This window comes from Pezoporus wallicus, unplaced genomic scaffold (genome assembly GCF_028554395.1).
Source record: "Pezoporus wallicus isolate ANWC-B61680 ecotype Strahan unplaced genomic scaffold, APGP_CSIRO_Pwel_v1 contig_10769, whole genome shotgun sequence".
In the NCBI taxonomy this organism is placed as follows: domain Eukaryota; kingdom Metazoa; phylum Chordata; class Aves; order Psittaciformes; family Psittacidae; genus Pezoporus; species Pezoporus wallicus.
The window spans coordinates 44,525-70,101 of record NW_026635715.1 but is presented as its reverse complement, the minus strand read 5'-3'; the positions used below and the strand labels follow the sequence as shown (position 1 = coordinate 70,101).

Below are 25,577 nucleotides of genomic sequence, written 5' to 3'. Positions count from 1 at the left end.
CAGGGGTAATTAAAAGTAATTAAATGCTCTCAGTGGGAAGCGAGATGCTTGCGGGATGCTGCGTAGCTGACACCAGGGCTGCCTGGGTAGAGCATCTGCCCTCCAGGAAGGCTAGGAGGGAGCCCAGGATGGGTGCAGGAGCTGCACTCCTGATCCACACGGAGCCAAGCCTCAAGGCCAGGCAGGCTCCGGCTTTGGGGGCTGCCCATGTGGGGCATCTTTCCCACTGTAAAAGGCAGGGAGAGGTTTCTGAAGGAGCTTGGCAAGAACTGGGCTGAGGCAGGGAGGAGCCACGCATGGAGGCTGTGGCTTGAGGAAAAGCACCTTCCCCAGAATGCTATGGGATGAGACCATGGCACCTGAGAGAGCTGAGCAGACACAAAGCGGAGCCAGGAGGGGCATGAAGCTGCTGGTGGGACTGGAAAACAACTGGCTGCAAATGAGAGCTCAGCAAAGGCCTCAGCAGTCGCTCTTCAGCAGCGTTCATCCTGCCTGGGGTATGGGGAAAGGCCAATCCTATGGATGGATGCAGCATTCCCAGTGAGAACTGTCATAAATACCCACTTACTTTTGCATACATTTCAAGCACATCCGACTGCATCAATAGGTGGAGCTAGAACTACTGTCAGCTCACAAGGAGAGCGAAGTGATGCGCCAAAGCTAGATCCATAGCTGCAGTTATGTCTGCATGGGGCAGGCGCCCTGCTTGCTGTCCTCAAGCCCAGCCTGCACACAGCTCCTCTCTGAGCTCATGGGGGACAGAGCCTGCCTGCTGGAATACTTTGCCTGGGAATGGCTTTTGCTTTGGGAAGGACTTCTGCGTTAGTGGGACGTGATGATGGGGTTGGAACTGGGTGAGCTTCAAGGTCTCTTCCAACCCAAGCCATTCTGTCATTTCATGAAGCCATGGCTCTTCCTATGGATTTTGTGGCTGGCTGTGTCCATGCAGCTCCAGCTGTTCCAGGAGAGCCAGACCTCCAGCTCTGCAATTCCGGTTTAAACCAAAGCAGAGGTGCACAACCTACACCAAGGTGTTTTGGGGTGGGTTACAGCAAGCCCTAAGTCGTGAGCAGGATGGAGGCATCAGCACCCACTACTGAAGATTTGGGTCCAGAAGCCAAATTTTGACTCTGGGTAAATTCTGTCATGGGAAAACTCTTAAAGGCAACCCATTGGATTCGTAACAACACAGAGGTGCTGCTCAGCAGGGCCGTGGCATCAACAAGATGCTTCACCTCTAAGCAAGGTGACCTCTTCCCTCATCTACATGGCAGGGCCACGTGGACCTTCAGGCATTGCCTCTCACTGAAGGCTTTCTGAGGCAGCACTTGCAAGGAGAGCCACTTCCCCATTACCTTAACAAGGGGCAGAAACCTCATTGGCAAAGAGCATTAAAACCCCTTTAAAAGCACCAGAGGCAGCAGCCACTCAGGCTGCAAAGCCGCTATTGAAGCCGGGCACTGATTGCCCCGGTCGGCTGGGCTGCTCCCATAGACAGCTGTGGGCAGCTGGGATCATGCTGGGTTTAATGGGAGCCCGCTCACCTGGGCTGTATTCCACACACGGTGGGAAGTGTCTCTCTGCAGATGCACTGAGTAATCCCGGCTTCCCGGTAGGATAATTAAGTTCCATTCGACGGTGCAACTTAAAGCACAGGCACAGAATGAATAAAGGGCTGTGGGTCCCCCCCCTTCCTAAGGAAAATCGTTGGCTTTTATCAGCTAAAGGTGTCTTTTCTTCTCCCCTTTTCAACAGCGTGGCTGTGGCAAGCTGAGCCCGCTCAATGCTCAACTAGGGCTGGACCCCGTGGATGCGGTGCACCCTTTGTAGCACCAGCTGGATGCACACAAAGGACTTCCGTAGGGTTCTTAGTCTAAAGAGGCAAGAAAACAACCGCAGCGGAGCAGCCTGCCTTTAGGAGCGTTAGTTGATGTGAAACAGGGGATTACTGGGATGACATCTTTACACTGCCTCTGGTTTTGGAGCATATTTGAAGTGCCCATTGGAATAAACAACCCCGTGAGCTGGCCCTGCTGTTGCCCACACGTACCTTGGTGACAAATGGAGGCACAACGGCAGCGATGACAGTGCCCCAGGGATTCCCAAGGCTGGATAAGATGGATGCATCCTCAGGCCTCTTTCCATGCATCCATCTAGCTCCGGGAGGCCCCATATGGCAGGGGCTGCTGGCACCCGCGAGGTGTAAGGGCTGCTTGGATGGAGCTGTCTCCAAATCCCATCTGCCAGTGTGGGTTGAGCCACTCTGCACAGGGTTGGGATAGGGGGGGTAGTGCCAGCCCGGATGAAACCTGAAAAGCTTGAGCATCCCATTGGGAATGGGATCCAAATTCAGGGAGCTCTGACACCTCTAAGCTTTGGGTAAGATGAATGTTCTCTTAAACACCAACATTTCCCCCTGCAGACCCCAGAGCATCTCACCTGCTCCATCACAGCAGCAGCACATCCCTAACAGAGACATCAGAGAACGGACCCAGCAGGCAAATCTGGGCTTTCCCTACCCAGTTTCTACATCAGGCCCATCTTTACAGACCTGCCACCACTCCCATGGAAACCGAGCTGTGCATGGCAGCATGGAGAAGGGGTTAAATTCCTAAGTGAGCCGGTAATTACATTTTTACTGTGGTTTAAAAAGGCCATTTGAGGCCCTCCGAGCAAACGTTTTCCCTTTTAATGACACCAGAATAGATTAAGTGGGACCTGTCTCCCAAAAAACGTTAAACAAGGAGATGGATTATCCTTGTGACCAGGGGGAGCTGATCTCCGTGTGCAAGAGAACCAGGAAAACAGCCACAACAGCTTTGGCACACACGTGGCAGGGGCAGGTCAGCACAGGTTCCCTTCCCTCATCTCCGAGCAGCCTCTGTGAAAGCTGGGAAGGAGGAAAACAGCAAGTGTTTTGGGGTGGAGGAAGGGTTATTGCAGATGTTTTGGTTATTGTAAGACAGAGCCTGGGAGGAGGAGTGAAGGGGAGAGACAGTGGGAGAAAGGAAATATTTATCAAGCTTCAAAAGCAGCAGATGGTTGCGGTGGAAGGGAAAGTGCAGGATGGCTCCGGTGGGAGCAGGTTAGCTCCAGTCTCATAGAGGTTTTGAAGAGCTCCTTGCTCCGGACCACTCTGTCATTGCTGAGAGCCCAGGGTACCACCACATCCCTGCTGAAGCCTGTATGAACCTGGGGTTCACATCCATCCATCCTCATTACCAGTATCAAGGGTTCAGCAGTTCCCTCTATCAGCATCCTCAGTGCTTTGCACCAACCTCGGACCACGGCACCACCACAGGAGGCGATGCCTGGGGTACCCCTAGGACATGAGGCACCCTCAGCCCGGGCACACACTGACCCCTTCGCACCACCCGCAGTGGGACACGAGCCCTGCTGGGGCTTGCTGGTGGAGGCACCAGGCTCCCGCTGGCAGGATGGAAACCAGCCTCATTAGCACCAGGAAAAGCAGCAGCAGCAGCAGGGGCCCAGGCAGCCCCTGCCAAGCAAACATGTTCACATCAAACTGCAGCTTCCTTGCTGCAAGGTTTACAAGATGTTGCTTTCAAACCCTCATTAAGCCTTTCCGTCACCCTCCCTGCGCCGAGGCTGAGATGCCATCACACAGAGCCACCTCTCTGCAGCCCTGGTGCTGCTCTGCCCCTGCTGCCCATGGGGATGTGGTTGGCAGTCTATTTGGCATGGGAGGGCCCAGGAAACCTGAGGGGTTGAACTTTCCCTCTTTCTGGGTCATCATCCAGACACATCCTCTCTGTAAAAGGCCAAAGGAGGGTGTTTGGGATGTGCTTTGGGCAGCAGGGCTGAAGCTGCAGGTGTGTGAACCCATGCTCAAACCCAAGACTATGCAGAAGAACAGGTATCTCCATGGTGCAATACGTCTCAGACTGAGACAGGTACAGCAAGAGGCACGTCTGCTTGAGTGATGGAGGACCCAGCTCACAGCAAAAGGCTGGGAAACTCATTGACCCTAAATAGGGGCTGTGATGGAAATCATTGCAGAGAGAAATCAAGGCAGGTGGTGGGCATGTGAAACATCTCATCATGGTGCACCAGAGACAGATGAGAGAAAGGAAAGGTCTGCAGAGGGAGGAGGTCAGTCCCTGAGGATGAAGATGGATGCAGGTGGATCCATGGGGATGGATGGGGTGGGCAGACAGCTAACTGGGACACAGCAGGCTCAGCAAGTCACTCACCATAGAGGATGTTTCATGCTTACCTTGCCTTTATTCTCTCCTCTTGACTTGGCTTTCTGCTGTTGTTGGAGACATGGGATGATGGACTCACGTCTCCTACCCACCTCAGGCATTTCCTGGTCAGTGCAGCATGGAGTGGAAGACTGAACCCAAGCCGAGCTCCCTGCACACATCCTTGGGCAGGGATGCAGGCAGGGTGAGCAAATACATCCCTCAAAGCTGCTCCTTGGCACCAGCAGAAGGCCCTTCATTGGGAAGAGCCCACACCTTGAACTCGAAAGTTATAATGAAGTTAATTCCTTGGACACTTAACCAAATGCTCAGCACCAGGTCCTAGCTGGGGGTGGGCGCCCAGCACCTCTCAGCACTGCAGCAGCCTGGCCTGCTGCTAATAACACAGCCCCAAACTGGCCCTTCACCACCCAGTGCCTCAGGTGTTGGGATGCAGCACTGATGGAATCCCCACCCTACAGACACAGCTTTTCCTGCCACCCATCCTTATGAGGATCTGAGTGCACCTGAATGGGGAAGGGGACCCCACTCTTTGTGCTGAGGGGGGCAGCATCCCTTTGGCATGTCCAAAGGGCAGTGAGCTGGGTCGTGCCACATGGCTCTTGCTGTGCAGAGGGAGCACAGAGGAGTCCAGCCAGCACCACAGAGTGGTACGATAGGAGCACTCCATCAGGATTTATTCATTATTCCTAACAATTAGGCCTTTCCCTTCTGCTGTGTTCATGAATGTGTGAAGTGCAGTTTATAGGCACTAAGATGCCCTGCAGAGAGCCTGAGGGGTGAGGAGGCAAACATCAAGAGAGGAAATGAGATGGAGCAGCTCACCCCAAGTCTCCAGCCGTAAAGAAACCCAGCCCTCCTGCTGCCCTGTGCACAAACCCTCCTCCTCCTCCTCTCAGAGTACTGCCTGATTTCCACTTCATTGGCTGGACCACACGAACTCTTTCCTGCCCCGTGGGGCATCCCTGCAAGCATCACCCCATGCCTGGACTTTGTAGATGCTCTGTAGCTGACCACCTCCATTGCTTGCAATTAGCAGAGGATAAAATTAGCAGAGAAAGAGCTACAATTCAATTCTAGCCTATTCCTGGCCTCCCATCACTGCTCATTACTCCTAAATCGTCAGGGACCCTGCGCAGCACCCCCATAGCCTCCTCCTTCAGAGCAACTATGGCAGAATTCATCAGAGAAGAGCACAGGCATTGAGTTAAGGTGCAAACAAGCAGCTGGGGGATAAGAAGGTGATGAAGAAGAGCCACATGTGCTCAGCAAAACCTGTGGGCAAATCCCCAAGGCAGTTCTTTGAGCTCTGGTGAGGCTCCTGCCCATCCCAAGCCAAAGCACTTGGCCAGCCCTGCCATACGCTGCCCATGAGCCCTGGTTGTGGTGGCTGTCAACAATCCATGGGGCAGCTCGAGAAGAGGGAGAGCCCTGGTCAGTTTGGGAAGCTCATGGCACAACCCCATCCCTGGCAGTGTTCAAGGCCAGGTTGGACACAGGGGCTTGGAGCAAGCTGCTCTAGTGGAAGGTGTCCCTGCCGGTGGCAGGGGTTGGAGCTGGATGAGCTTTAAGGTCCCTTCCAACCCAAACCAGGCTGGGATTCATGGACCAGCACTGTGCAGCCAGGATGGGGCTTCTGCTCAGCCCTGCCAAAGGAAAGAAGAGAAGGGACTTACTAGGCATGTGCACAGTGGGATCGCGCATGGGGCAATGCAGAACGCAGCCCCATAAATGTCTTTGCATCTCCATTGGAAATGCACTCCAAGCTTTGCAAATCTGATCTGGCTTTCGGGGTGGGGTGAAGCACAAGCAGACCTCAGTTTCAGCACTCCCAGGGCTGTGTCGCTGCCCTTTTGATGCTACTCTTTGTTTTGATTGAAAAATACTTTGTGGTCTGACCCAAACCTCACTCTTGCCTGGAGAGCCAATGTCAACATGAAGTGCTGCGAGCTCCTCAAAGGGAAACGTTTAACATTACAGAGTGAAATAGGAATGAAAAGCAGCAGCCAGGTCCTTTCCCAGCTTTGCCTCTTCCTTCCCAGAGACTTCCAGCACTGTTTTACCTCTTTTCCCAATGGAACAAAGTCATATGTTGGGTCTCAAGCTTCCTGCCACACCACTCGCAGATGAAGCGAAGCCCAGCTCCCAGGAACAGGGCAGTGCTCAGACACACTCTTACTCCCACTCCAGGATATCATCCCAGCCCTGGCAGGCTTTTCCATGCAAAATCATTCCTCCTGGAGCCAAGCTGAACACCTTCCCCTCTTGGCATGGCAATTAGAGGCCAGCCAGGATGTCAGTAGTTATTTGATGCTGGAAAAACCTTGGGTCAGGAGAAAACAACCCCAAAAATACAGCTCCCTTCCTCTCATCAATTGCAGCAACACTTCCAATCAGAGAATAGAATCCAAAAGGTTGGAAATGACCTTTAAGCTCATCAAGTCCAGCAGTGCCAAGGCCACCACTAACCCATGGCACTGAGGGCCTCGTCTACATGGGGTGTGAACACTTGCAGGGACGCTGACCCCAGCCCTGCCTTGGGCTGTATTCCTATAAGGCTTCCATCTCCCCATCTCAAACCCTTTCCTTGGCCAGCAGATTTCTGCCCGCTCTTGGTCAGTCATCAGCCAGGCTGATGCTAAATGGAAAAGCCCATGAAAGCCCTGAAAATGAGCATGGCCTGAAAGCGACTTCAGCTTCTGCATCTTGGCGACGCATTTACCCTCCCCTAGGGAAACTCAAACCAAGAGGGGCCTTTGCCAAGGCACCTATCTCTAGGGCAGCGTGTGCATGGGTGTTCAAGACATTTATGCCCTACCTTTGCGTTTGCTCTTGTTATTGCAGCATGGAAGGAGAAAACCTCCACGCGGTCATGGGCTTTGTACATCTGAGTGTCTCCATGGAGGCTTGCTAAGGCCTCTGCCTATGTGGATATGTGCTGGGGAGGGGGGAGAGCCTGTTTATTTGTGTCTGTTTCTCTATCTGCATCCTGGCTGGTTGTTGGTATGGGCTGCGTTTCCCTCTGCATATGTCTCTGTGGCTACGTGCCTGATTGCGTAGGAGAGCTTCCCATGGCTTCTTGGTGCCATTCCCAGGCAGCTCTGACAGCAAAAGGAACAGTCCGCAATGGAAGATTATTAGGCAGCAAAGGAAGAAGAGGGGAAGCACTGGGAAATGGTTAACTTGCAGAGAAAAGGAAACCTGTGCCCAGAGGGGCCGTGTGATGTCTCCTCCCAGGCACACAGAAGGGAGCAGATGGGTGTTTGGGAAGGGATGCTGGGGTTGCGCAAGAGGCATCCATGGCCAAACAGGGTGAAAGGGAGACCCATGGGGAAGGAAAACCATTGTAGGTGACCCATTGGACAGCTTTCAACCTGCATTTCCTTCCGTCAGGGTTGTAAAAGGATGTTTCCCACTCACCCTTTTCTGGCACCTAAACCAAGAAGCACCTGAAGCAGAAAACGTGGCTGCCAGCGTCGGCATGGCGCACAGGAAGGACAAAGGTCTCTGGGGGTCCCTCTTTGGTTCATTTCTTCAGCAAAACCTCCCTGTGCATCTTGGTGGAGAGAGTCTGGAGATAATCACGGGAGAGATGCGCTGACCTATGGGATTCCTGGAGGGATCAAACTGCCAGATAACAGAATAAATCTTTCTGGCACGCTGGGGATTAAATCAGAGCGTGTTAGCTGCTGCAGCCTCTTATTTACTTGTGTTCTCTTCAACTGCATTTCCTTTCCCCCCATGAAGAGCACTTGCTGCCTAGAGCTGTAAATTACTGCAGGCCTTTATGGTAAGCTTAGACACCGAGTCTTAACCTTCCAAACACCTCTTCTTGTTCTTAACGGTCTCCAAAAGCTCTCAGGAAAAGAGAAAGCAAAACAGGGGGAATATGATTTGATAGGAAGCGCAAACCTCGGCACTGCACAACAGCTTGACCCAGTCTGAACATCCCCTAAAACACATGGGCTTGATGAGTAACTCTTGGCTGGCTCATGACGTTGGGTGCAGCCTTTCATCCCTGCTTCACTTCATCTCTCCCTGCTTCCCCGCAGCCTCTTGGGGCTGAGGATGGTCCCCACCCTGCTCTAGGGCTGCAGGGAGCTGAGGGCATCGCTCTTGTCCATAAGCATATCTCCTTCCCCCAAACTGGAGCATTTTCCCATCTGCTGTGTCAGGGGCTGTGTCTGGATATCTGGGATTCAGGGAGCATCGCTGGGATTTGGGTAGGAGAGCCACAGAGCGCCAGACTGACGAGTTAGCACTGAAGAGTGGGTGGAGGAGACCCAGGGGGGGTTTGGTCTCTAGTGTCTGTCAGCAGAAATGTTTGATGTGGAGAGACATGTTCTCCTTCAAAAGAAAAAGGAAAAAGCCCAAGGAAAATTAAAAAAAAAATAAAATAATATCAATTTAAAAAAGTGAAATAAGTGTGAAATTCACTGTGAAATGGGTCCTCTTATGGAAAAGTTTCTACATTCCCATGTTTAAGCCCCAGTTTCAGAGGAGGCTCCTGCCCAACTCCTGATGTTACTCCTCTGTGTCCCTATGAATGAGCAAAGCAGCTCCCTCCAGCCTGGTGTGTGTGGATGCTGCTGTAGACACACGATGGGAAGCTCAGATGCAAGACCCTGTTTTCCTTTGGCAGGATCCATCCCCTCCTGCCCACCTCCTCTCAGTCCATCATCCCACTGCCAGTGGTACCCAGCCCACTGCCAGCAGCCAGCCCAGAGGATGGAGGTGGGAGCAGCGAATCACACCAGACACCACAGATAGGACAAAATGAGTTTGAAAGCCAGTGCTATCCAGGTGCAAAAAGCTTTGCAGCGGTGCACATCCTCCAAGGTGGCAAAATCCCATCAGAGCTCCATGCACAGGCTTCGTGTTGCTGTCTTTTCCTGGAGCCTGGTCCATGGTGGGGGACGGACACCAGAACCAGGCTCTGAGGCCAAATAAGGCTGGTGGCTGGTGCGTTGGGCCTGGCAGACTGATAGCGAGCCCAAATGTGGCACATTAACTTGACAACACCTTTGGGCTAGGCTGGGGGAAAGCAATCAGAGAGGCAAGCTCGTTGCGTGGCGCTGCCTGCTCCCACAGAGCCAGCTCTCCTCTTCCTCTCCTCGGCAATTTTCACTCCAGGAAGCTTTGTTTGCATACAAAGCAACACTCCCTGAGTCAATCCCCATCCCGTTTGCACTGGGTGGCTGTGCTCAGGACCAGCTCTCCTTCCTCCCCACCCCAGACACCAATGCTATTGCATGAAGAGGCAGAGAGGGAGACCGAGGGAGGCAGCGACAGACACGCAGATGGATAACGGCACAGCTTTACATAGGCAAAAACCTCTTGTGACTTTCTAATCCTTGGAGCAGCAACTTCCTGAATCCAACCCCAACAGCTCCCGATCCAGGCACTCACCAGAACCCCAGTCAATTCCCAGGGCTCTGCAGAGCTGCTGGCACATCCTGAGCTGAGTTTAGCGGCTGCCTTTCCCTTCCCAGCCTATTCCCAGCCCTTCCCGCAGCCACTCCATCCTCCTTGCCACAATCCAGACTAGAAAAGAAACCCAAAACAAACGTGCTATGAGGCCTAGCTCCCAGGCAGACATTCCTAATGAATCTTGATTTTAGAACAGCAAAACCCCCAGAGACGCCGCGTCAGCCCATCCTTCTTCAAACCCCATTGAGCATCCCGCAGAGCAGGGAGAGACGAGCTGCTCCGTGTTCCTATTTGTTTAAACACCATCCATTTGAGGCCGGTGCAAGTCAGAACCGGCAGCACCAGCGTGGGCTGCCTGAGATGCTCATGAGCTGCTTCATTAGAGGATGCTGAAGCCCCGCCGCCCCGCGTGGGGGGACCAGCAGCCAAGTTCAAAGCCAGCCCACGCGAAGCCACGCGCGGCCGTGGCACAGCGGGGATGGAGCCAGGGGAGGTTGGAGGTCTGTGGAGCAAAGTACACAGCCCGTCGGGTGCCAGGAGACAGCGCGGCTTTCACGTCCCGAATTAGGGAACAAAGCAGCGCCAGCACCTGGGGGAGCTGCAGGAAAGGTCCCTCCAACGGCAATGGAAAGGGTTTGGAGGAAGGGAAAAGGCATCAGGAATTGGCAGCTGAGCATCAGGGGGGCCGGAGGTGAGCGTTGGAGGTGGGGATGTGGGCTCGATGGGGGGAGAATGGTGCCTCAGCCCCTGGTGCTCACTGGAACCCCACTGCTGCAGGCAAAGCCTCCCGAAGTCACCTAAACACGCCATTGCCACGGGCACTGCTGCACTGACCCCGCAGCAGCAGCCTCCACGCTCCCCGCAGAGCACCTTGCTGAGCGCCAGCAATGGTTTCATCCTGCTGCTGACCTGCAAGGGATGCTTCAGGGCCCCGTTTCCCAAAGTCCTTGGTAATCGTGGGTGCATTCATCTCTGACTGCCCCCAAGAGAGGCCCAAAGCTCAGACACGGCTGAGTGCCTCCTCTTTAGGAATCTGGCAGCTTTACCAACCAGCTGAGCCCTTGTTAATGGGCAGCAAGAGCATCCCAGGAGCCCTGAGCAAGTCCTGCTTCACTAAGCACCGCGCTGGCCTTGGCCAAGAGCAGTGTGGGAGCAGGAGGGGGCAGGAGGATGTCAGGATTGTTGCCCCTAGGGTAACAGTGAGCAATGGGAGATGCTCTGCCCCATACAGGGGACTGCCCTGAGCCCTTCTCCAGTGATGCTGCACCCCACCGACTGCTTTATCATCCCACATTTAGGAAGTGAGAGGTGAAGCACTGAGAGATCTTGTGCTGAAAGCCCCCCAAAGAGCCACCAAGCAGCCAACCCAGATCCCCTCTGCTCTTGTCTGCTGGTAAATGGGCAGTTCTCCAGTCCACTGGCACCACCAAAGCAGGCTTTTGGGGACTGAAAGTCCTCCTATGACCTTCTTCACCTCCTGGGGGCCGGATGGTAAAATGTCACTTGGCCACTGACCCTGAAGTGCAGAGGATGGAGACGTGGGTCCAGCACACAGAGATGTGACTCCATCAACCATTGACATGGAAGAGCAGACTGAGCACCCATCGTTGGCCATCCTGTTTCCAACTGACTCAAGGAGCTTCAGGCTGCTCCAGAAGATCAAGTATCCACTGCTGTCAATCTGCAAGGACGCCTGAGATCACTGATAAATCACAGACGAAAGCTGTCCTACCTCCTCCCTGCCCCATGAACCTCACAGACACAACACTGGGAGGAAAGTTCAACGATTCCTTTGGTTTTCAAAACCACAGCCTGAGAAAAATAGCACATTTTCCAGCCAAAGGAAAATTCCTTTGTGGGCCCAAGCCCCCATAAGGCTGTTTGGGAGCTCGTTTTCATTGACTGAGTGTGCTCACACACATCTAACAGATCCTTTCTGTTAGCCTCCCTATTTGAAACCCTTCCCAAACTTCCTGAGCCGGGGTTTCCCGTGCAAGCATTTGTATTTAATATCCACACTGAGCCATTGCTTTATAAATAGCAGAAGCTTTATCTTGACTCTAACCAGCAACCTCAACTTAAAGCTAAATGCATAATTTACTGCAAATTAAACTTAATGGGACTGGAATAATTATGTTGACTTTGGGAAGCACTTCAGGATAAATACATGATTAGATATTTTGCACACCGGGAGGAAATATTTATTTTGAAACACAAAATCTTCCCATTCAGCCTTTGGATGGGACTTGCCGAGGTGACACAATCAGCACATAGATTAGAGGGCTATTAAAGGCTACTTAAATTACCCCTGCTGCATTCGCAGCGCTGGAGAGATGGGGTCTCCAGCGGAACATGCTCACTGTGCAGCTGGTCACCCTGTGCCAGCACCTCAGCACCCTCATAGGGAAGGACTGCTGCCCAAGAGCTCATCTCAATCTCCCTGCGGGCAGGTTAAAGCCCAGGGGTGATGCACACACCTGGAGCCCTTCCCAAGTGCACCTCTTGATTTTAATTGTCCTTCTTTTTACTATTTAGGGGGATAACGCAATGACTGCATCCTATCGGAACCTTCATTAATGATGAAAAACAATCCTTACAAGACAATTAGATTTTTTTTTTTCCTAAGTCTCCATTAAATTAAGAGTCAAGTGCTACTGGAAGTGTTTAATATCACAACGCATTTAACTGAAGGCTGCTTTGTAATAAAGAAATCACCAAAGACAATGCAAGAGCTTTCTTCTCCTCAAGGCTTTTTCTTACAATAGGATTTCATTTTCCAGCTGGGAAATGCACTGAGAGAGTTTCTTCCTCCTCCATAACACCTTCCCCAGCAACAGAAAACTCCCATCATGAAGCTGTGGGCACCCCGGGTGGCAGGTCCCAGTTCCCACTGTTACTAGGAGGAAGCCCACAGCAAAGCTCTGCAAGCCCAAGGCACCCCCATCTCCTCCTCATGGTGATGGGAAAACCTGGCTTCTCTGTGCCATGAAGGTTTTTTGCAGCCCTGGAATTTGGCCCTGCAAATGTACTCTACCAAAATGCCCTCCAAAAGCAAGATATGGTTGATGTGGAGGTCTTCTCTATAAGCTGCCCATGTGGGTACCTGCATCAGGGCTCCCAGCCCTGAGCCAGCGAAAGAAATCCCAGAGGCCATCACAAATTTGGAACATTTATTTATGCAACTGATTTCCTTAAAAGAAAGCAAAAAAAAAAAAAAAAGAAATAATAATCAGGATTTAAAAAAAAAGGAACACTCACAACAGCTGGATGTGCGTGGTACCATCCACATCAATCCCTCCTTCACCATCCCTCCCTCCGTCCCACTGCACCATCCTCCTCTGCCGCGGAGCCACCTCATGGTACCAAGTCCCATAGTTGGATGCTGCCAACTTTCAGGGTCACTTTTGCTGCATATAGACAAAAATTGCTTCAATTTGCTGGGGTTTTGTTGTTGGTGGTTTTTTTTCCTGCGTTTTAATGTTTTCCTCTTTTTTTTATGTTTTTTTTTCTTATTAAAAAAAGCACCACTCCAATCTGTAATACCAATAACCATCATCCATCTTAAGAACAGTATTTATAGGTTTATATATATATTTCTATATATATATTTCTATGTACAGGATGTCCTTGCCTCATTGTCAGATGAGCAGCTCAGTAGGAGTTGGAGAACACGGTGGTTTGTATAGCACTTGGATTTCAAAGGCTGCCTTTTGGAAGAGATGCCCTAAAAACCCAGAGACATCCAGCAAGGAGATTTAAGAAGAATTAAAACAAAAATAATCATCTCCCTTTTAAAACATATATACAACTCCTCCAGTCTCTGTTGCCCCTTTAGGACTAAATGGGGTTTCAATTTGCCTTCTTGCTGCCAACAGTTAACCTGTGAAGGACTGCGGGATGCTCCATCCCTGTAAAGGATGCAGGTAGCCCATGCTCTGGGATGAAGCACGAGCATCCCTCCAGCCCCTCTCCAGGCTCCGAGGCTGAACAGTGCCAACATTATCCCATCCCCAGGAATTTCAGAGCCTCAACCCATTCATTTTCATACAACACCAAACAATTTCTGCACCCTGGGACCTCTCTGCACCCACCATGCAGCACCCTGGGACAGCACGGACCCAGCCACAGAGAGGTGGGGATTGGGAAAACAGCACTGACTTATTCCAAGTGAAGGCTTGTGATGCGAGTACCAGTGTTACCAGGTCCTGGTGTAATGGGACCATTCTGCAGGCTCTGGTGGGGTCAAAAGACTATTTGGTCAGGAGACAGCATGGGCACATGGCAAGGTTAGACAGCAGGGATGGAAAGAAGGGGCATGACGTTGTATAGCCCTTGGAATAAGTTATTGTCAGGCCATGTGAATTATTCAGCAAGAAATCCAAACTTCCCACTGCTGTTGAAATCCCCATCACCACCCCTGGGTGTCAGCAGGGCAGCAGGCGGGACATCCCCTAAGGTGGAGAGAGGACAGAGATTTAGCCTGCTGCTCTCCTCCAATCTGGGAATAGGGATGGAAACTGCTCTTGGGTTTGCTCATCCAAGGCTCTGCAGCCTTGGTGCTGCGGTTCGGTCCAAAGACAGGTTCCATGTCTTTCAGTCATGGAATGGATCTGAATGTAATTCCCCAGGGAGAAGGATTCCCAGGCACCAGGCAGGCAGGATGGGGAAGCTTTCCCTGCCCTGGGGAAATGGGGCTGGAGGGTGAGGGAACATCAAGGATGGGGAGGACGAAGGATGGGGAGGACGAAGGATGGGGAGGACGAAGGATGGGGAGGACGAAGGATGGGGAGGACGAAGGATGGGGAGGACGAAGGATGGGGAGGACGAAGGATGGGGAGGACGAAGGATGGGGAGGACGAAGGATGGGGAGGACGAAGGATGGGGAGGACGAAGGATGGGGAGGACGAAGGATGGGGAGGACGAAGGATGGGGAGGACGAAGGATGGGGAGGACGAAGGATGGGGAGGACGAAGGATGGGGAGGACGAAGGATGGGGCTGCCCACCTGCAACCTTCAGCACACAGTGAACAGTTTCTCATCTGCTCTGCTCCATTCCCACCCAAATGACCCCAAAGTGAAAGGCTCTGCCTGGCCCTCGAGACAGAAGCAGCCTCCCCTCAGTTCATCGCCTCTCCTCAAGACCCCGGACGTGCATCCTTGTAGTTATACCTTCTTGAGGCCATTTGCAGGGAGAGAAAACCCTGACCACAGCTTTATTACAATCAGGCTAAGCAGAAACCCTTGTAATTATCACAATATCAGACAGAAAAGGTGACATCTCACACCTGCCTGCAGCAAGATGAAGCCAAGAAAGTATCAGGTACCTTCAATTACCAAGCTTAAGGCTTCAGCACCACTCACCCTATGACAACAGCATCACCAAAACTGACCATCCCACTTCCCCAGCCCCAGAACAACCAAGAAAAGCCAAGCAGCATCGATGGACACCTGCCTGAGGGCAGCATCCAGGATGGACCCACATTCTGAGGGCTTCATTTCCAGGCACCAAAGATGTATCATATGCAGTGATTCACAAGGGAAGGGTTAAAGACAGGACCCAAGGGCTGGTACCTTTGTGTCAGCCCAGGAGGAATCGATTGCTACAGATGGAGAACATGGTTTGGAGATGCAGAGAACCATCATGTGAAAAGCTTTGCAAAGGCACCAGGAGGGGTCTGGGTCGGTCCCTGTAAGGGGGACTTTGCATGCCCTGACCCCCACCTCCCATCCCTCATCCCAGCTCTGTCCAGGGCTGGATACACAAAGGGTGACAACTCACAGAACTAAACAACGTGAAGATCAAACTCCTGGTGAGAACAGGCAGAAACGGGCTCCTCTCAGGGTCTTTGCTCCAGCTCAGAGCATGTCCCCACCAAGGGCAAAACCTGCCAGCGACCATCTGGACTCCTCAGAACAGCAGCTTCAATTCCACGCACAACTCAAACGGCAACATCTCTTCTCCAATATTCCATCCTTCCTGCTGGGAAACAGCCTCGGCTCCTCCTGCCCTCCTCTCCAGCCGCTTTGGAGATGCCCAGGCAGCGCCACAGGGCCACATCCTGCACACACCAACCCCACGACTGTGATTCAAAGCGATGCAGGGACAGGATGAGTTGCAGCATCCAATCCGCGGCCATCCAGACACGCTCAGGGTGGGAAGGAAAGACGGGGAGCGGAGGATGAAGATGGGAGCAGCCGACCCGTCCCCGCGTCCTTTCGTTGTCCTTCACCTGCTGGGTTTTCTCGCTGGGTCCTTTGCTGTTTCCTCTTCACCTTCAGCTCTAACGCAACGTCCGAGCGTGAACCGCGCGGTGGCACGACCCCTGCGCAAGCCCTTGCCGCCCCTCTCCTGGCGAGGTGCTATCTGGTCTCCAGGGACTCCAGATATTCCAGTGCTATGTCGTAGCAGAAATGGTACTGCTCCTGTTGGGAGAGAGGAGAGAGAACGGTATGATCCCGAGTAAGCCATTTCCCAAAGCTATCCCTATCCTCTGCTCTGCTCTCCTGAGACCCTACTTGCATCACTGCGTGCAGTTCTGGTGTCCTCAGCATCAGAAGGGCATGGAGCTGTTGGGGCAAGACCAAAGGAGGCCACGAGGATGAGCAGGGGCTGGAGCAGCTCCTGTATGGAGCCAGGCTGAGAACATTGGGGCTGTTCAGCCTGGAGAAGAGAAGCTGAGTGGAGACCTCAGAGCAGCTTCCAGTGTCTGAAGGGGGCTACAAGGATGCTGGAGAGGGGCTCTTCATCAGGGACTGTAGGGACAGGACAAGGGGTGATGGGCTCAAACTGAAACAGGGGGAGTTCAGGTTGGAGATAAGGCAGAAGCTCTTCCCTGTGAGGGTGCTGAGGCGCTGGCACAGGGTGCCCAGAGAAGCTGTGGCTGCCCCATCCCTGGCAGTGTTCAAGGCCAGGTTGGACACAGGGGCTTGGAGCAAGCTGCTCTAGTGGAAGGTGTCCCTGCCCGTGGCAGGGGTTGGAGCTGGAGGAGCTTTAAGGTCCCTTCCAACCCAAACCAGGCTGGGTTTCCAACAGCCTGAAGAAACTCCACTTCCGACAACCAGCACCCATTGCCATGGAGGGAGGATGATCCATCCCCTAGATCCAAAGGTATTCCACGTGCCAAATGCTCCCTCACCCACAGTCTGGGTGTGGGATTACTGGAGCCGCCCTGCCCCGGTCATCCCTCATCACGACTTCTCTCGCTGCAGATAACAAAGAGCCATTTTGCATCCCTAGCAAGGATTTGGTTGTTTGGGCGTTTGCTTTGCGTGGGGGGAAGAGGCACGAAGGGAAGTCCCAGGAGCTTTCATTTCCCAAAATCCAAACTTTCCAAGCACTTTGGTGCTCAGGTCAAATCTGACCCACCCATAATGGCCAGGCTGGAGCCAACGGGTGTGAGTGGGAAAGGTCCTCCCAGAGCCTGCGGAAGGACTGGGCTCACATTCCCATCCTTCCCTTTGCCAAGCCACCTATGGCCAGTGTCAGCATCTTCCCACCCTTTGTTCCCCCTCTGTCTCCCCAGCTACACAAAGTCCTGCATGGCTGGCTCCTGGTTTTATAGCACAAATCACTGAAATGGGGCTTGCCAAGGCAGCCTCATCCATCCTTGTCCCTCCTTTATGGGACCTGTTCTCCTGCACTCCTGCCCTCATACAACTCACAGTGCTCCAGAGGAGCTCCAGCACTGGGAGTGCCCACCCCCATGAGATGTTGCTCCTTCGAGCATCCAACAAGCAAAATCAACCAGAGCAGGGAGAAACCAACCCAAATCGATCCGGTTTCTGATGGTGCTGCAAGTGCTGGGAGCATTCCTGGCGTGACAGCAGGGAGGGAAAGGTGAAAGCTCATCCCCCAGCACCCTCAGCAGCAGCATGGGGACCGCAGCTTGAGCACCAATCCCGTTATTCCTGATGGGGAGGGGTGGCTGCTCAGGGACCCCAGGTGGGAATGGGCAATGGGGGAGAAGGGCTTCAAAGGGAGGAGGCTGCGAGGGCTTAGATGAAAAGCACATAATGCTTTCTGGGTTAAGAACAGGGACTGTTTCCATTCATCATCTTACAGAAAGAAACCCCACGGGCAAACAGAAGGGGGAGATGCATGGGACAGCGTGAAACAGCGGCTTTGCACTGGGCTGAAGCTCTTTACACCAGGCAAGGATCCGGCCTCGCAGGGACTGGTGGATTGAGATTCCCAGAATGGCTGCCCCAGGTTCATGTGAGGCTGGAGGATGTTGGTGTCCTGATAGGAAATGTTGCCTTTTCTCTTTTAATACCCTTGCAATTTAGCCCAATGGGTCGGGTGGCTTCATGCTTGTCACATCAGCTTTCCATTATCTGCATCCCTCCCCCTGGCCCCCTCTCCCCTCCCTCACCTTCTCCTCCACTTTAATTCCTAATGCAAAACATATCCCCTCCTCAAAACCATTTCATTTTGCAACTTAGGGATTTTCTAATCCAAACAGGGTAAACATTTCCAGCTGACTTGCTTTTAAAACATCATGAGGCACCTGGATCCCTCCACGTGATGTCCATCTCCCATCCTGTTATCAAGGGCCTGAAATAGGACATGGGCTTTTTGCCCTGACCTGCTGCCACCTCCAGCCTCATCATCACAAAACGTGGCTCTGTTGCTGCTCCCAGCAGTTTTCCAATTAATTCCACTCAAAATGCAGTTCCCTTTTACACTTCCAGCAGGAATTTATCTGACTCCACCTCGGAGCCGCTCCCAGCGCACAAACCCTCTGATGAACTACAATTACATCTCATGAATTGATGGGAACCTGCCTTATTCCTCCCGGGAATGATTTCCAACAAGCCCAGTGCTGATGCCAAGGCTGCTGTCAAGAGCTGTCTCACCTCCTTGTCCACCCCAGCCCATGGCATGCTCACTGAGACACCCTCTGCATGAGGATGCCCATGATGCTCATCAGGGTTTGGGATGGAGAAGGTGTTTGCTGGAGGGATGCAGGGACACTGCTGGCGTCCGGTGCTTACCAAGGTCTCTACCATATTTGGCTTGTAGTTGCGGAGGGTCTTTGCAGCATAGAAAACATCTGCCATGTTGTGACACTTGAGCATCTCCAGGATCATGGTGGAGGCACAGAAGGTGCCGCTCCGGCCACCTCCGTTCCTGGTGAGAGAAGCACACGTGTCAGTGGTGAGAAGATGGCACAAGTGCATCTTGGTGCTCCCAGAATCCCCCCTTCCTCCATCCATCTTTGCACCCCACAAGATGTCCTGGTGCAGGGTCTCGTACCCCAGAATCCTCCCAAACAGGGGGAACCGAACCAGACCCACGTGGTGGAAGGAGCTGTGATGCTGCCCTCTGGCCCTCACAGGAGCCACAGCAGAGCATGAAAACACCTTTATGGACCATCAGGGCTGGATCTTGGACTTCTGGGCTTAGCTGCCAACCCTGCCATGGACCAGGTCCACTGTGTACCTCTACCACCCTCATCTGCAGGATGCCTCTGGGCTGATGACCTGTTGGCTAGTGCTGGCTGAAGGAAGCATCCCACATCCCACCCCTCCATCCCAGGCTGAAACCATCCCACAGCACCACTTGTGATCCCTGGCAGCAAAAGGGGAACGGGGAGAGGGAGAGAGAACATGATGCCAGTGTTTTATAAAGCATGTTCTCAAACTCTCCTTCAGCTAATGAAGACAGACGAGGGTTGTAACTGATGCTTGATTAAAGGCTCTCCCCATCTGTGAACGTGCCAGGTCCCATCTGAGGGGAGCACACACGGGTCTTTGTGTGAGCATCCACCTCATGGAGGACATCTGACACGGTGACCACGAGATGCCTCATCCAGAACTCACACTATGAGCAGCACCGTCAGGGGACAAAGTCACCCTGCTGAGAGCTGCTCAGAGGCTCTCCATGCAGAGCTATGGACACGTATACCTTGGTGGCATCTCCCCCAGCACCAGAACCTGCTCCCTTCCAGCTGACACTCACAGGCAGTGCACCACAGTCCTGCCATCGCCGCTTTCCTTCTGCCACCTCTCCACTTGGGCCAGGAGGTGCAGGAAGGACTTCTTGGAGTCTGGGGTGTCTCGATACGCCGACCACCGCAGGTACTGGAAATGCCGGACCATCAGGTGCCCCTCCTGCAACTAGGAAAGCAAACCTCAGCAGCTTGAACCCACAGGCTGCCCCCACTGGTCACCAGTGGAGGGTTGATGGAAGCAAGAGGGGGTTGCCACACATTGATAGTAAAGGAAGAGATGAAAAACCCTTTCCTGGTACTTTAAGAGGGGCGGTTCAGCATCTCCTCCACAGCTCACACTGGTTCCACCACCCCAACCCGCCCGGGGGAAGCTCCACTGGCATGGTTTATGCTAACTCCCAGCATCTCAGGCTGATTCTGTCTCCCAAAACCTGTTACCAGGCCCCTGAGCCTCCCCTAAGGCTTCTCCATCACATGCAGAAGGTCCCAGGGGATGTGTTTTTGTTGTGTTTGCTGTAAACCAGGAGGCTGATGAGAAGCTGCCACCCACAGAGGAGGGGAGCGGTGGAAGAACGCCTTAATACCCTGGTAATCTGGTTAGGGTTGAAAACCTAATCTGGTTAGCAGGCTCCAGGAGGAGGATTACATCCACAAAGCTAAACCAGGCCAGGACTTAGCAAGCAGATGTATTTGCTCAGAATCATAGAATCCCAGCCTGGTTTGTGTTGGAAGTGATCTTAAAGCTCATCCAGTTCCAACCCCTGCCACAGGCAGGGACCCCTTCCACTGGAGCAGCTTGCTCCAAGCCCCTGTGTCCAACCTGGCCTTGAACACTGCCAGGGATGAAGAAGTACTCGGAGCATCAGGAGTACCTGATGGGATGAAACCGTGGGTCACACACTCCAGCCGCACCCTGGGGCTTGGTGGTACACATTGGGAGCACACATTGGAGGAGAAAGGGGAAACAGATGGGGCTCTTCAGCTCTTGGAATGCTCCAGGCACTCACTTCCAGATGCCTGATGCACGGGGTGAGCACCAGCATCTCCAACCAGCAGGACTGGGTACTCCTGAGGCTCCTCAGGGAGCCCCAACCTGGGGAGTGGGTGCTGGGGGCATTTGGTGCCTGCTCCAAGCAGCACACCCCAAACACACAGGGGCTCTTCTGACCCTTTTGGGGCTCTGCTATGGCCAGGACGGGCTGAGCAACCCGGGCTCGAGTCTGTGCTTCCAGCTGGAAGCCAGGAAGACAACGGGGGAAGATGATACAAGCGGAGTTAAACCAGGAGCTAACGCCTCTGACAGCCCAGGAAGGAAAGCTTTGGGATCCGTTCTGAAGCTCAGGTGAAAGCTCTGTCTGGCTCTGGAGGACTTGTGACACCCCCAACTCCTGGTTCCCCTCCAGGCAAGGCTTGGCAAGGAACAGCTCCATGCATTTGCCAGTGATCTGCTCCCTGAGGAAATCTCTCCTTAGATCCAGAGATTCCAATCACACTGCATTTTAATCGAACACGGAGTATTCCCGGCCACCTGAGAGCAAAGCACTTGCAGAAGGATTCTCTGCTGACACCCAGCAATGCCAGATGCTCCCAGCAGCGAACCAAACCCCTCTGTGTTAAGAGCCCAAACAGGATTTATCTCCTACGACCCCAGCTCCCTTCCCAGCCAAGCCACGTGCTCCTTTCCAAGCTCCCGAATTCCCATCTGGCCGATGACCTCCACTGGGGAATTGTCCTCAGCCTCCTGGCTGAGATTTAAAGCCCCACTGAAGCCACCTCTTCATGGGGCCACGTGGGCACACACAGACACACATGAAGACCCCCAACCCATGGAGCCAGAGGAGAGACCCTCACCCGTGTGATGTTCTGGACTCGGAAGAGACGGGACACGATGTCCTCATCCGCTGCTCCAGAGACGTATTCCACCTCCATTGGGCCGTACTGCTGCAGCCCTGGCTCGGGCCAGTACTGCAAACAAGGCTGGGGAGAGAAGTAAAGCTCACCATGACCAGGAACATGTGCTGGGACACAGGGAATCATAGACTGGTTTGGGTTGGAAAGGACCCTAAGGTCAGTTCCACCCCCCTGCCATGGGCAGGGACACTTCACACTAGACCATGGGGCCCAAGGCTCTGCAGCCTGGCCTTGAACATCACCAGGGAAAGGACATCGTGGATCACAGGCACCGTTAAGTGAACTGGAGTAGCTGGTGCTGGACACCAAGAGGGGCTGCTGGTAGCAGGGGTGGCCCCAAGACGGGACACGCTGGACCCTCCACAGGGCCCACAGGCACTGATGGGCAGAGGATCCCTCCGCTTATTGAGGGATCAAAGCTGAAAGGCCCAGGCCACCCCCAGCACCCATACAGCCCTCTCCCCACTATACAAACACAACATCTGGTGCTCCTGGAGATGGACTTTGCTGGTCCAGGAGGATACAGGATGGGCCCTGCCTCAGCGCCAGTAAGCACAGGCCTGATCCTGCACAATGATGGAGGATCATTGGCTGCTCCTCAAACCCCACTGGCTTTAGAAGCTGCTTTTCCATCATCAGCAACAATAACGTGGGATAACAGTCCCCCTCGCCCCACGGCCACGACATCCCATCAACCCCAGGAAAGGAGCAAATCCTGCTCCCCCTCCACGTGTCCACCATGGCACTGATGGATGGCTCGGTCCAAGGGTCACGGATGTGATTAGTTTCACACTGTGACAGCTGAGAAACATGGAATATATGATGTTTGTCACCTCACTTTAACAGGGCATTTAGCATCTCAGGTCACCTAACGGCGTGGGCCTAACGGCATGGCAAATGGCTTTGAGAAATAATTGGTTGTTAATAGGGGCTATAAATCTCCAAGATCTCAAAGCCTTCTGGACTCCCAACTATAATTTGGATATTAAAACTTCCTTCGGCAACATGGAGCTCAAGTGAGGGATATACCCTCCAAGTCACCTTTCGGAGCTGCCTGCTGTAAAGGTTGATTTATTACCTGTTGCTCCTAAACTGGTAAACATTTAAGATCCAGCTAAATATTGTAACAGAGACATCCCTAAGGAATAGATGCCCGGGGAGCAAGGCAGGGCTGAATAACGATGAAAAATGGCAGAGTTCCCATTGGATGGTGGCAGGGGACAATGGCCACATCAGGGAAGTGGGAGCTGGGGGAGGATGGCACAAGAGCAGCAGCTCCTGCGAGGCTGAAGGGCATATCTAGGCCATGGAATGAGAGAAGAGATTGGGAGAGAGAAATCAAATCCATCTTGCTGTGGTCCGCTGCAGCTGGGGTCAGCTGAGAGCTGATGTTTGTGCTGCAGACAGGAGGTGCTGGATGGGGATAACTCTGCACATATCCAGTACTTATATATATCTAAATAAGAGCATATTTATTGTATTTACACACCAGTCAGCACTGGTGCTGCATCCAGCCGCATCCCTGCGACAAGTGGCACAACTGCTGTTTTGGGTCATTTACATCGAATATGTGATCTCAACTCGTAAAATAAGGCAGCTAATGAAGTCTTCAGACATCCATTAAGAGTCTATAATGCTGATTTTATGTAGAAATCCGGTAAGTTTCCTCACTGAATTAACATTACAGACCTGTAATGGGCTTTTATATCTGCTCTGGTGGCAGCAAGAGCACTCCAGGCATCCCCCTGGGAAGCAGGGCACCCGGAGAGCAAAGCAAGGCTAAGCATGGCCCCCCGCACCCCTGCTCCTGTCCCCTCTCCCCTAGGTGACAATGAACACCTCCTCTTCAGTTTGGCAGATCCCACCACACCGTAAATCCCATGGGACATCTGCTTTGCAGCAGGCTGGTTTATACAGCAGCATTCACAAGCCACCAGCGCCCTTGGAAGATAAAAGCTGGAAATCCCTTGTGCCTCCATTTCCCCTTTGTGAAGAGAAGAGGATAAAACCTAGCTCTTTACAACGACAAGGTTATACTTGTTGTTAACTCTGTGTCTCCCTGGGGCATCCACAACGATCCTGGTACAATAAGGCAGCTCCAACAGAACACCAGTGCAACGAAACCCGGCTGGTTTGCTGCTGAGCGCATCCTTACCCACACGCTTCCAGGGGGTAAATCCTGCACGCTGCAGCCAGTCCCACGTCCCCATGCAGAGGGGAAGGAGCAACGCAGGGGCTGCAGCCCTGCAGAGGCGATGGGGATGGAGCAGGACAAGGCCAGCCCTCACTCACCCAGGCAGAGTTGGACTGGTTGAGCTGGTTGAGCATGACGATGGAGGTGCAGCCGTAGTCGTAGACCAGCCTCCAGAAGTCGGTGGTGGTGTTCTGCAGCGGGTGCAGGGTGACGATGAAGGCAGCGCTCTTGGTGTAGCTCTGCAAAGAGGGAAGAGGAGCACCATGAAGGATGTGGCAGTGGTGCTCATGGCACCAAAGGCACCTTGGAGCAGAGCTGGCCTCCCTGGCACAGCCTTGGTCCCTTGCAAGCACTGGTGCTGGGGGGATGCTATGAAAACAGGTCAGAGTGATGCCTGCCCCTGGTCAGGATGAGAGCTTCCTGCTCTCTTTCCTAGTTACTTGTGTAGAAACATCACCTTTGAGCCAAGAACATGCAGAAATGGTGGCCCCAGCCCTGAGCTCTGCACCCTGGCTCTGGGTTAAAGCATCATCCATGGCATCACCCCCCACCCACAGCGCCCCAGTGCTGCCAGGCACTGAGAGCAGCAGAGAGGCAACCACTGCCCTTGGCTCAATGTATTTTGGAGAAAGAAAAGGAAACCCTCAAATCAAAGGCCCTCGGAGACTGCAAGAAGGAAGGAGGGGGAAATAAATCAACATCATAGAATATAATGGAATGTTTGGGGTTGGAGGGACCCTGAAGATCATCCAGTTCCACCTCCAGCAATAATAAATCACTGCACTCCTTCATGCTTTGAACAGGAGTTGGCCCCTTGGTCATCCTGCCACCGGCTTGCCGAACAGCCGAGCTCAACACTGAATCAATCAGGTTTTTGCATTAACACACTTGAGCTCGAGCCTCTTCAGGTACAGGAGGAGAGCAGTAAATGTCTGTGCCTGTGAATCACAGCTCCCTCCAAACAGGGAGGGCTCCGGCTGCTGCAGAACCTCCTCATTCAGCTCCTGGGAATGCCTTTGCAAACCTCTCCCACCCCAGCCCTGGCCATGGGGCAGCAGCGAGACCCCTGCTCCTGGTGAGAGCTTCCTACCCTTGAGGAAGGTGATGAGGGCAGGGGCTGAGGGGGGGTTCATCAGGTGCTGACCAAGCCTGATGTGGGGCAGCACAGACCCATCTGACAGAGCAAAGCACTGAGGCACTTCAAGGAAATGGGCCTTTTTAGTGCTTTTTTCCCCCAAAGAGGGAAGGGTTTTACCCCCACAGTGAAAACTTCTTCCAAAGCTTCCAAGGGGCTTTTCCTGCCTATAAAAATCAGTATTATTCTCTGACCCTGCAGCAGAGATTAAGGGAGAGTCAGTGAGGTTGACAGCCAGGATGGATGCGCAAACACCAAGCAAGCTGAAAACACAGCTCCCATCCCATGGCAGCCAAAGCCTGCAGCCCAGCGGGTGCTGCTCCTCAGGCTTCACAAACTGCTTTTTGCTGCCAGAGCAGGTACCAGGGAGACGAGCTCTGCACAACGATGCAGTGTGATAAATGGGGTGAAGAACTGGTGCCAGGGCTCAGCTGGGACCAGGGAAGGTGCAGTGGGGCTCAGCGCTGCCTGTGCAAAGCGCCCAGCTCGTTTCAAGGAGAGGCAAGTGGCTTTGGTGATAAAAGGGCTCGGAGCCTGCAGCATCCTCTCTGCTCTGCTTTGTGGCTGTCAGCAGGTAGGAAATTGCTTTGCCATCACGGGTGTCCTTTCTGACTGCACCAAGGGGATGCACGAGGGCTTTGGGAGCAGTTCAGAGCCTCCTAATTGCACCAGGAGGATGGGCAGGAGGATGCGCGGCAGGGTGCTGGCAAGCACATGGGACTCAATGC

General features: G+C 53.2%; 1 protein-coding gene across 1 annotated transcript in view; it reads right to left on the bottom strand.

Annotated features, from left to right (window-relative positions):
* Nucleotides 1-14,722: 14,722 nt before the first annotated feature.
* PTPRU (protein tyrosine phosphatase receptor type U) overlaps nt 14,723-25,577 on the bottom strand; it is a gene marked incomplete at its 5' end in the record, with an annotated part of 42,801 nt that continues 31,946 nt past the window's right edge. The window contains 5 exons of the mRNA XM_057397861.1: nt 14,723-16,079; nt 18,651-18,786; nt 19,618-19,775; nt 21,461-21,586; nt 23,813-23,953. Coding sequence (XP_057253844.1) covers nt 16,017-16,079; nt 18,651-18,786; nt 19,618-19,775; nt 21,461-21,586; nt 23,813-23,953 — 624 coding nt within the window. The remainder of the gene's footprint in view (nt 16,080-18,650; nt 18,787-19,617; nt 19,776-21,460; nt 21,587-23,812; nt 23,954-25,577) is intronic.